The 11,532-nt window shown below is 38.7% G+C and overlaps 2 protein-coding genes across 2 annotated transcripts; both read left to right on the top strand.

Moving 5' to 3' along the window:
- Positions 1 to 259: 259 nt before the first annotated feature.
- Positions 260 to 7,378, top strand: FGA (fibrinogen alpha chain). The gene is made up of 5 exons (XM_078002384.1): positions 260 to 538; positions 1,612 to 1,737; positions 2,198 to 2,381; positions 3,533 to 3,678; positions 4,278 to 7,378. Exons 1-5 carry the CDS (start codon positions 404 to 406, stop codon positions 5,805 to 5,807), a joined length of 2,121 nt encoding a protein of 706 aa, XP_077858510.1. The 5' UTR covers positions 260 to 403; the 3' UTR covers positions 5,808 to 7,378.
- LOC144340858 (fibrinogen alpha chain-like) lies at positions 6,612 to 7,378 on the top strand. Its single transcript, XM_078002385.1, has one exon. The coding sequence runs from the start codon at positions 6,612 to 6,614 to the stop codon at positions 7,176 to 7,178; it is 567 nt and encodes a 188-aa protein (XP_077858511.1). The 3' UTR covers positions 7,179 to 7,378.
- Positions 7,379 to 11,532: the final 4,154 nt, after the last annotated feature.

The raw sequence follows: 11,532 nt of genomic DNA, 5'->3' as shown, positions 1-11,532 counted from the left end.
CAGCCTATCACCAAAGTTATTTTTTACACACCAGATCACCCAACCCTAATTTCTGCATAAAGTGAAATATTATTTGCTAAATCACTACTACTGGGGGCTACAGCTAGCTTAACTAAGCACCTTCTGTATTCTTTCACATATAGAAATATGGATGTACCCTCCTATGCTCCTCTTTTCATTCTCAAAGCCACCCTGTTCCTGGAATGTGAGATCTTCTCCTAATCGTTTGCTGGAGAATCAAACGCTACCTTTGCAACAGCTTATCGGAAGCAAACAAGCTGAGGGGAATTGAGCAAGAATTTCTGGGACACCAACAGCATAGGAGGAACAAAGGATGTAGAGGGAGGGTTGACAGTCTACACAGGACAAAGCCAATGATTAACCAAACCTCCTGCAGATTTAAATGGGATGGGAACTAGGAGTGGAGGCAATCCTTTCTTTCAGCTGGAGTGCTCCTCATGAGCCAGCCCCACCCTTAGAAAAGATGTTTTCCATGAGGATCGTCTGCCTGGTCCTAAGTGTGGTGGGCACAGGATGGGTATGGCCCTTTTCATTTTCTCTTCTTGCTTTCTCTCTGGTGTTTATTCCACAAAGAGCTTGGAGGTCAGAGTCTACCTGTTCTATGTCATGACACACTCTTAGCTTTATGAACTCCAGGCCTGGGAGGAAAGCTCCTGGATGGGATTGACACCTCAAGAATACAAGGTAATATGACCCCAAGAGGAAGATCTTAGATGGATGAGAGTGTACAAACTCACAAGGGAAACTTTAGCATCAGTCATTCAGTCTTACTACATTTTGTTTTGTTTTGTTTTAAAAAGGGCAAGAATTCTTTGCTATCCTTGTAGTTATAAAGCCTTGGTGCATTATAATGCTAGTTAATGGAATAAAACATTCGACGGTAAGATTTGTTTTCTTTAATTATTAATTTTTTGCTACTTGCCCGTAATAAGCAGAACTTTTAGTTTTCGTACAGTTTTGCTGAAAGGTTATTTTTGTGTTTGTCAAGACAAAAGAAAAAGCAAATTAATTATCTTTGGAAACATCTTTGCAGTATCAGAAGAGATTAGTTAGTAAGGCAATACGCTTTTAGGAAGTAATGGTATTCTTTTAGATTATGAATCCATCTCTAAAGGTTACATAGAAACTTGAAGGAGAGAGGAACATTAAGTTAAGATAGTGTAGGTTTTTTCTACCGAAGCAGCAATTACAGGAGAAAGAGCTCTATAGCTTTCAACTTTCTTTCTGTCTGCAGTCATTAGTAAAAATGAAAAGGTAAAATTTAACTGATTTTGTAGATTCAAATAATTTTCCTTTTAGGATGGATTCTTTAAAACTCCTAATATTTATCAAATGCTTATTTAGTGTCATACACAGTTAAGAAATTTGTACACCTTATCTCCTTTAATTCTCATAACAACTCCATAAAATGGGTCTTAGGATTTCCATTTGAAGACAAGAAACCTGAGGCTTGCAGAAGCCCTGTGGCTGGTGTCCTTAATCTTTGTGAGAGTGCCATCTCTTCCTGGGGACTTATAGGCATGCCAGTGTCTCCTCTTCTGGCTAACATTGCTGTTGCTCTCTTTTGTGTATGTGAATGAATCTTTAAAGACTGCAGATACTGGTGAAGGTGACTTTCTAGCTGAAGGAGGAGGCGTGCGTGGCCCAAGGGTTGTGGAAAGGCATCAATCTGCCTGCAAAGATTCAGACTGGCCCTTCTGCTCTGATGAAGACTGGGTAAGCAGTTAGCTGGGGAAGCAGGAAATTCCTTCCCTCTGTTGCTAGAGGGGCTCACAGGCTGATCTGATTGGTCCCAGAAACTTTTTAAAATAGAAAATAATTGAATAGCTCCCTACGTACCAAATAAAGAAAAGGAACCTACTAGCAAGAGCACTGTTTAATTACCTCCCCAATTCTGGATCATTAGTGGGTGAACAGACTGGATTTCAGTTGCATGCTCAGGCAAAACTAGGCACCTGAGTATAGTGGCCTCAATTTCCTGGCATCTAATTTATGGCTAAGTGGAACATCATTCCAGAATTTGTCTGCAACCTCTAACTAGTCCTCTTACCTACTTTTAAGCCAACTTGTCTGGAAGAGACAGGGTAGGAAGAAATGGGGACTGCATGGAAACATGCAAAATTATTCTGAATCCAAGAGATAGATCCTTACTGTAATTTTCTCTCTTCACTTTCAGAACTACAAATGCCCTTCTGGCTGCAGGATGAAAGGGTTGATTGATGAAGTCAATCAAGATTTTACAAGCAGAATAAATAAGCTCAAAAACTCGCTATTTGACTATCAGAAGAACAATAAGGATTCTAACTCATTGACCACTAATATAATGGAAATTTTGAGAGGCGATATTGTCTCATCCAATAGTAAGTATTACATTTTTACTGCTTTGATTTTATAACAGAAACAACAAAAATCCTAAATAAATATGATATCTGCTTATATCTATGACAATTTCATCCCAAAGTACTTAGTGTAGAAATATACGCCTTCATAACATCCATGAAAATTTTAAGGGAGAGCTTTTGTTTTTGCTATTTTTTCAAAGTAAAAGATGTTAACTGAGATTGTTTAAGGTCACAAAATAAGTCAGAATTTTGGATTAAAAACAAGAATTTAAGTGTGTTCTTTTCAACAGTATATACTGAAAGTAGGATGGGTCAGACTCTTTGAGTTGGATATTTTTGTTTCTGCCTTGCAGAGGTGAAAACTGAGAGGTCAAGGAACTTATTCAAAGACACAAAGCTGGGAGTTCAACCCTCAGACTCCACTGAGCTGATTAGGTAGATTTTTAACTTTAAAATATAGAGTCAAGCTACATCATTTTCAGAGTCTACTCATTAGGGTTAGGAAACATCGCATTCACTCTGGGCACGGACAGCGAGTCTAGGGAGGCCTCAGTTTCTGAAGTTTTGCTTTACCTTTTTACACCTTCACAAACACTTGACATTTAAAATCAGTGATGCAACACTAGCTGGCAAGTGAGTGATCCTGTTGACCCAAAACAGCTTAGGAACAATTTCAAATCTATAGATAAAAAGAAAAATTCATCAATAAGAAAATCCAATATGTTCAAGTCCCTTGATTAAGGATATTATAAAATATTTGGAATGCAATCAAACCAATTATTTTAACTCCAAATTACACCTTTAAAATTCCAAAGAAATTTCTTCTATATTTATTTGAGATTACTAATTGCTAATAGGACATCTTAACTGGGATTCGTGGATGGCTGCAGGGCATAACATTATCCAAAAGTCAAATGCCCCATACGTTTTGAACTCACAGATTAAACTGTAACCAAAATAAAATTGGGAATATTTGCAAGCTAACTTCTTTCTTTCTTTCTTTCTTCCTTCCTTTCCTCCTTTCCTCCCTTCCTCCCTTCCTCCCTTCTTCTCTTTCTCTCTTTCTCTCTTTCTTTCATCTCTCTCTTTCCTTCCTTCCTTTCTTTTTTGCTGGCAATTACAGACAAATCACTCAGCAGCTACTTCAATAACCATATTTTCTATTTCAGACCGTGATAATACCTATAACCGAGTGTCTGAAGATCTGAGAAGCAGAATTGAAGTCCTGAAGCGCAAAGTCATAGAAAAAGTACAGCATATCCAACTTCTGCAGCAAAATGTTAGGGCCCAGTTGGTTGATATGAAAAGACTGGAGGTAAGTATGTGGCTGTGGTCCCAGACTTCCTTGTTTATGAGTAGCAGGGAAAAGGAAGACGATAGTTATGTATTGAGTGTCTACTATATGCAGAGAAAAGTATTATATCCATCATCTACCTAAAAGTAGGTATTATTTTCCTCACTCAACAGTTGAAGAAAAAAAATTCAGAGATATTAAGTAAATTTTCCAATGGTACATAGATAGTAAATTTCAAAATCAAGTGTTCAGTCCTTGTCTAATTCCAAAGCCCATTACATCACCATGCCTCTGAGTCTTCAGCCTGAGTTTCACCAAGGATCATTTAATTAGCGTTGCCTTTGAGAGAGAATAGCACCTTACTCTTGATCCATTCTGAGACTAAGATGATCAAAGAGCATTCATTGCTTATCCTTGCTAGCCCTGTAATACCCAACATCTCTTCCACCGAGGGTGCTCGATAAGCAGAAAACAGAGAATATTAAGTGGTAGGTCTCCAAGTCAAAAAAAAAAAAAATGAAACCAGTTTCCAGAAGGAGAATTAACTACCAGAAACTCAATAGACATAGTTTATGTATTTTTATCTACATTTTCTCTTTCTTTTTCTCCCCTCTCTCTAGGTGGACGTTGACATTAAGATCCGATCTTGTCGAGGGTCATGCAGTAGGGCTTTAGCTCGTGAAGTAGATCTGAAGGACTATGAAGATCAGCAGAAGCAACTTGAACAGGTCATTGCCAAAGACTTACTTCCCTCTAGAGATAGGCAACACTTACCACTGATAAAAATGAACCCAGTTCCGGACTTGTTTCCCCCAAATTTCAAGAGCCAGCTTCAGAAGGTACCCCCAGAGTGGAAGGCATTAACAGACATGCAGCAGATGAGAATGGAGTTAGAGAGACCTGGTGGAAATGAGGTTACCCAAGTAGGCTCCACCTCTTATAGAACAGGATCAGAGACAGAAAGCCCCAGGAACCCTAGCAGTGCTGGAAGCTGGAACCCTGGGAGCTCTGGACCTGGAAGTACTGGACACCAAAGCCCTGGGAGCTCTGGACCAGGAAGTACTGGAACCTGGAAACCTGGGAGCTCTGGACCTGGAAGTACTGGAACCTGGAACCCTGGGAGCTCTGGATCTGGAAGTACTGGAACCTGGAACCCTGGGAGCTCTGGAACTGGAAGTACTGGAACCTGGAACCCTGGGAGCTCTGGATCTGGAAGTACTGGAACCTGGAACCCTGGGAGCTCTGGACCTGGAAGTACTGGAAACCAAAACACTGGGAGCCCTAGACCTGGTAGTACCGAAACCTGGAATCCTGGCAGCTCTGGACATGGAAGTGCTGGGCACTGGAGTTCTGAGAGTTCTGTATCTAGTAGTACTGGACACTGGCACTCTGGATCTGGAAGTTTTAGGCCAGATAGCTCAGGCTCTGGGAACACCAGGCCTACCAACCCAGACTGGGGCACGTTTGAAGAGGTGCCAGGAAATGTAAGTCCAGGGACAAACAGAGAGCACCGCACAGAAAAACTGGTCACTTCTAAAGGAGACAAAGAGCTCGTGGTTGGCAAAGAGAAGGTCACATCTGGTAGCACAACCACCACACGTCGTTCATGCTCTAAAACCGTTACTAAGACTGTTATTGGTCCTGATGGTCACAAAGAAGTTACCAAAGAAGTAGTGACCTCCGAAGATGGTTCTGACTGTCCCGAGGCAATAGATTTAGGCATAGGTACTCTGGATGAGTTCCGCCATAGGCACCCTGATGCAGCTGCCTTCTTTGACACTGCCTCAACTGGAAAAACATTTTCAGGTTTCTTTCCATCTACGTTCAGAGAGTTTGCCAGTGAGGCTGAGTCAATGGGTTCAGAATCTGGTACCTTCACAAATACAAAGGAAACCAGTTCTCATCACTCTGGGGTAGCTGAATTCCCTTCCAGTGGTAAAACTTCAAGTCACAGCAAACAATTTATTAGTAGCACAGCTTACAACAGAGAAGGCTCTACATTTGAAAGCAAGAGTTATAAAATGGCAGATGAGGCCGGAAGTGAAGCTGATCATGAAGGAACACATTCCACCAAGAGAGGCCATGCTAAATCTCGCTCTTCCAGAGGTATCCACACTTCTCCTTTGGGGAAGCCTTTCCTGTCCCCTTAGACTAAGTTCAATATTTCTGCACAGTGCTCCCATGGCCCCTTGCATTTCCTTCTTAACTCTCTGTTACAATTCATTGAAACTACACTTTTTTGGTCTGTTTTTGCGCTAGACTGTAAGTTCCATGGGGGCAGGGCCTTTGTCTGTCTCATCTCTGTATTTCCAAATGCCTAACAGTAACAGAGTCATGACTCAATAAATACATGTTAAATGGATGAATTACTTCCTCTGAAACTCTATTTGAGCTTATTTAATCAAATTCTTTCACTAGTCAAAGTGTGTGCTATTAGAATTGTCACCCAATTGATTAATCACATTTTTAGTATGTGTCTCAGTTGACATTTAGGTCAGCCTAAAAACAAGTTCTATTAGTATTAATTGATGCTTAGCTACCTGTACTGGTTACTTGCTATTAGTATGTGCAAGTAAAATTCCAAATCCATTTGAGGAAAATCCCCTTTGCAATTTGTAGGTATAAATAAGCCCTTGTTTGCATAAGTTCTATCCCACTGTAAGTGCATCCTTCCCCTATGGAGGGAAGAAAAGGAGGAAGAAAGAACAGAAGGGAAGGAAACAATATTTGCCTTCTTTAATCTGAGTCGTGCCTATCTTTGTAAAGTTAAATGAGAATAACTTCTTCCAACCAGCTTAATTTTTTTTTTAGACTGTGATGATGTCCTCCAAACACATCCTTCAGGTACCCAAAGTGGCATTTTCAATATCAAGCTACCCGGATCCAGTAAGATTTTTTCTGTTTATTGCGATCAAGAGACCAGTTTGGGAGGATGGCTTTTGATCCAGCAAAGAATGGATGGATCACTGAATTTTAACCGGACCTGGCAAGACTACAAGAGAGGTTTCGGCAGCCTGAATGACGAGGGGGAAGGAGAATTCTGGCTAGGCAATGACTACCTCCACTTACTAACCCAGAGGGGCTCTGTTCTTAGGGTTGAATTAGAGGACTGGGCTGGGAATGAAGCTTATGCAGAATATTACTTCCGGGTAGGCTCTGAGGCCGAAGGCTATGCCCTCCAGGTCTCCTCCTATGAAGGCACTGCAGGCGATGCTCTGATTGAAGGTTCCGTAGAGGAAGGGACAGAGTACACCTCTCACAACAGCATGCAGTTCAGCACCTTTGACAGGGATGCAGACCAGTGGGAAGAGAACTGTGCAGAAGTCTATGGGGGAGGCTGGTGGTATAACAACTGCCAAGCAGCCAATCTCAATGGCATCTACTACCTTGGGGGCTCCTATGACCCGAGGAATAACAGTCCTTATGAGATTGAGAACGGAGTGGTCTGGGTTTCCTTTAGAGGGGCAGATTATTCCCTCAGGGCTGTTCGCATGAAAATTAGGCCCCTTTTGACCCAATAGACTAAAGGAGTGGGAGTGGGAGCACTCTGGCTTCTTTGCTAGAAAAGTGGAGAGGAAATAAGAAAGGTAAAGCGTTGAGATTCTCTACAATCTAAAAAATTCCTAGGTGCTATTTTCTTATCCTTTGTACTGTAGCTAAATGTACCTGAGACATATTAGTCTTTGAAAAATAAAGTTATATAAGTTTTTTTATCTTTAAATAGCTCTGTGGGTTTGAAAATTTTTATAAGGATATACCAAGGGCCATTCAGTACAACAGGAAAGCGTCAGACAGAAGCTTCCCTCTCTAACCTTGAGGAGTATTGGTTTGAGAACTTCTCTTCCCATACCACCCAAAGTCATAAGGCCATTGCAAACTAAAAAAGTTATTTTATCCATTTGATATGAATGGTTTTAAGCCAATATTTTAAGGTAAAACTCACTGAATCTAACCATAGCTGACCTTTGAAGTAGAATTTACAACTTATAATTACAATGCACAGTTTATAATTACAATATGTATTCATGTCTTTTGATATGGAGCAAATCCAGGAAGACAGGAGAAACATTCTTTCCTAAATAGAAATGAAAATCTGTCCTTTAAGCCCTTCCACTAGATATTGTAAGGCATACTTATTTTTTTTTCCCAGGGTGTAACCAATTTCTTTCAAAAACACATTTAAAATTTTAAAACTATTTATGATTATTCAAAAAGCAGACAATTCACACATTAATAAATAATCTCCCAAGTATTGATTTAACTTCATTTTTCTAACAATCATAAACTATATTCTGTGACATGTTCACTATTATTAAATGTAAATCGTTAATGGAAAGCATCTCACTAAGTATGATCTATGCTATATTCAAAATTCAACACATTTGCATTGGTCAATATTTGGTCCAAGCTGCATCTTTAATCCTGGTGGCCTTGCCCTCTGATTTTCAATTTGCATTCTTCTCTATTAAGATATATTTGCCTTTTCTCTTGAATATGTATTAAAATATCCCAAGCAATCCAGTATACCATCCTTTCTTACATAGCTTCTATTCTGATACGACTGCATTATTTCTCAAGGAAGGAAGGAAGGAGAGACAGTGGGAAGGAGAGGAGAAGGGAGGGAGGAGGAAAAAGGAGGCTATAGCTAGGGGCCAGAGCCTGGGGATCAAAAGGGAAATAACCTTGCAAATGCATCACATATGAACCCCAGAGTTCTTGAATTTCCTTATGGGGAATTGTAAATCTCTGATACAAACTAAATGCTATACCTTCAAATAGTTGGATACTTGGAAAAGAACTTCTTCAGAATTAAATGAAGCTTCATTTCTTTCAGACATCAGAACTTCATGGTGTCTCTATCCCCACTCCACTTTCACTCACACGTATACCTTGACAGAATTTGAGTTGAGACTAGAAAACACTTTGTTTTCCCGAATAGCACCCTATTTAGGAACAGAATTGGGTCCTGGAATGAAAGTGATTATGAATGGGAAGGACGATTTATTTCTAATTATTTAGAAGATTTTGAGTTTGTCAAAGGATTAGATAAATCTCTTTTAATTTGATAAATGGTAGTCAATATTAGCAGGCTCATGAGAATTGGAGATACAATTTGGTTGTGAGACAAGACATGACACATCTATATTCCATTTCACCTTATCTTTATTTTCTATTTCATTTTTTCTGAAATTAAATATTAATTTAGCTCTCTGACTCTCATTCATTCAGAAGCCCATTTCAACTTGGTTTTCATGCGATTACCTCATGCTTGAAATTGATCTCCTTAAGTCAACACAACTTTGGAATTCTAAATTAAATGGGCTGCATTCAAGCCTCTTTCTACTTGATCTCTTTTAAACATCTGCTACTTATTTTGCCCTTATCCTGCCTCTCGGACCTGTCTTTTTGTCTTGGTTTCTATACCATTTCTTCCTGCCTCACTCTTTTCAGTGTTTTTAACTGGTAATTTCTTCTCAGACCACTTCTTAAATGTAGGGATTTCTCACTGTATTTACATTGGTACTCATCTTTATCATTTGAGATTAGGTTTGGCACATCTGATTTCAACAAGACAGAAATTCATTTCTTGCTCACAGAAAAGCCTATGTAGGATTATGTCTGCATAGTCTTCAGGAAGCCATCATTTTAATAAAAGACTTACATCCTCTGGTTCACCTCACAATCCAAATATGTCCTGTGGCAATCTGGAAGGTGGAGAAAACACTGAAGGGCAAAGGAGTACCTCCTCCTTTTAAGGAACTTTCTTGAGTGTTCTAACAGCACTTCTGCTTATATTAGCCACAACTTAGTCACATAGATGAGCTTAGTTGCAGGAGAAGCTGAGGCAAGTTGACTTTTAGCTTGAGTACAAGTCTATCCTAACTAAAATCAGGATTCTGCTAATAAGGAAAAGAGGGAGAATAGATATGGAAGTCTGCAATTACCACTCTTGGCCAAACATGTTCTCGCTCTACAGTGAGTACCCTTTCTCCTTGATTGATCTGACAATCACCATAGCTTCAACTACTATCAGTGGCCTTAAGCAGGAGACAGACATTAAAATTAAGTTAAAACTTCTTGGCTTAGAATATAAACTCTTTCACAAACTGGTCCATTTTCAACCTCTGCAATCAATCATTCTATACATTAATTACACTGAATTTCTCACTGGCACTGAAATACTAGGTCCTTAAATGATTTTCTGCCTTTTCATAAACTACCTAGAAGATACCCATTCACCCCTTTAAAAACAGCTCAAATAATGCTGCTTCTGTGAACCCTTCCCCAGTGTACCATAGAATGAATTAAATTGTCCTCTAGGCCCTCATAGCTTGTTCTTATCTCAAAAATAACATATTCCATCCCTAACTCTAATGTATTTATATTATTTGTGGTACTAGGTTATGAATTCCTTTGGGATAGAGCTCATTTATATAGTGTATCCTGTTCTACATAAAATGTCTCCCCATCCTAAGATTATATAGTCTTTCAAATACTTCCTTAATTTTAAAATGTTCTTTCTTTTTTCTGTTTTTTTCTTTTGCACATATATATTTAACCTATAATTTATTTTAATATGTCATGAAGAAAGTCTACTTTTGTTTTCTTGTGGATGGATAGCCAATTATACTGGGATCCTTTATTAAAGAAAGCATTCTTTGTCCATAGAACTAAAATGTCAATTTTTTTCTATAAGATTTTCTTGGGATCAATATATAAACTCTCTCCTGTGCTTATACCTTCTTGCTCACATTTCAATTACAGAGATTGGATGCAGTAGTCTCCATCATATTCCCCACTTTTTTCCTTTTTTTTTTTTGGTCTGTAAAATTGTACTTTTAATTTTTACTTTCTTTTGTTGTTCTGGGACTACTTAGAGAAGTTTTTCTTAATTTCCAATTTTCTCATTTTAAAACCCAATTTGTTATTTTTTAGGGGGTTAGAGTGAGTCATCTTTCAATCATTAGTTTTCAAGTATTTAATAAATACTGTTAATTTAACCAACTGTTTCATTCTAAGCATTTTAGATTTCCTTAATTAATTAATTAATTAATTTTATTGCTAGTGGTACAATCACGGCTCATTGCAGCTTCTACCTCCTGGGCTCAAGCAATTCTCCCATCTCAGCCTCCTGAGGAGCTGGGACTACAGTCACACAGCACCATGTCCAGTTAATTTTTTCCCTTTTTGTAGAGACAGAGTCTTGCTATGTTGTCCAGGCTGGTCTTAAACTCCTGGCCTTAAGTAATCCTCCTGTCTCAGTCTCCCAAAGTATAGAATTTTTAAGGTTTTCTTTGTGGACAAGTTTGCATTAACTTTTGCAAATGTTTCATTGGTGAAAAGAATGTATATTATCACATTCATATGTTATAATGTTCCATATTACCAAGCCTGTCAATGGTATTATTTAAATATCCCATATCTTTTCCTTTTTATGTATCTTTTTTTAAGAGACAGGGTCTCACTCTGTTACCTAGGCTGGAAGAGTGCAGTAGTGCAATCATAGCTCACTGGTGGCTCAAACTCCTGGCCTCTCGCCTGGGACTCCCAAAGCACTGGGATTATAGTTATGAGTTTTTCATCGTGTTTGTGTGTGTGCGCGTGTGTGTGTGTATAAAAAGACCTCACTGTGGTTTTGTGCATGTGTGTGGTCTTTGCATTTTAGGAATTCTGCTTCGTACGGTTGGCTCCTTCTTTATACAGTGCATGAAAGTTTATGATTGTTATATCTTCTTCACAAATTGTACTTTCTATCATTACATAATGTTTCTCTTTTTTTCTGTTTCTCCTTTTGGAATTAAATTCCATCTTGTCAAATATCAATATTGTCATCACTTTTGATTTTCTTTTCTTTGAATTTGCCTACGTATCTTG

Source organism: Macaca mulatta, chromosome 5, assembly GCF_049350105.2.
Source record: "Macaca mulatta isolate MMU2019108-1 chromosome 5, T2T-MMU8v2.0, whole genome shotgun sequence".
Taxonomy (NCBI): Eukaryota; Metazoa; Chordata; class Mammalia; order Primates; family Cercopithecidae; genus Macaca; species Macaca mulatta.
The sequence above is the reverse complement of the archived record's forward strand: the minus strand, read 5'-3'. Positions and strand labels throughout refer to the sequence as shown.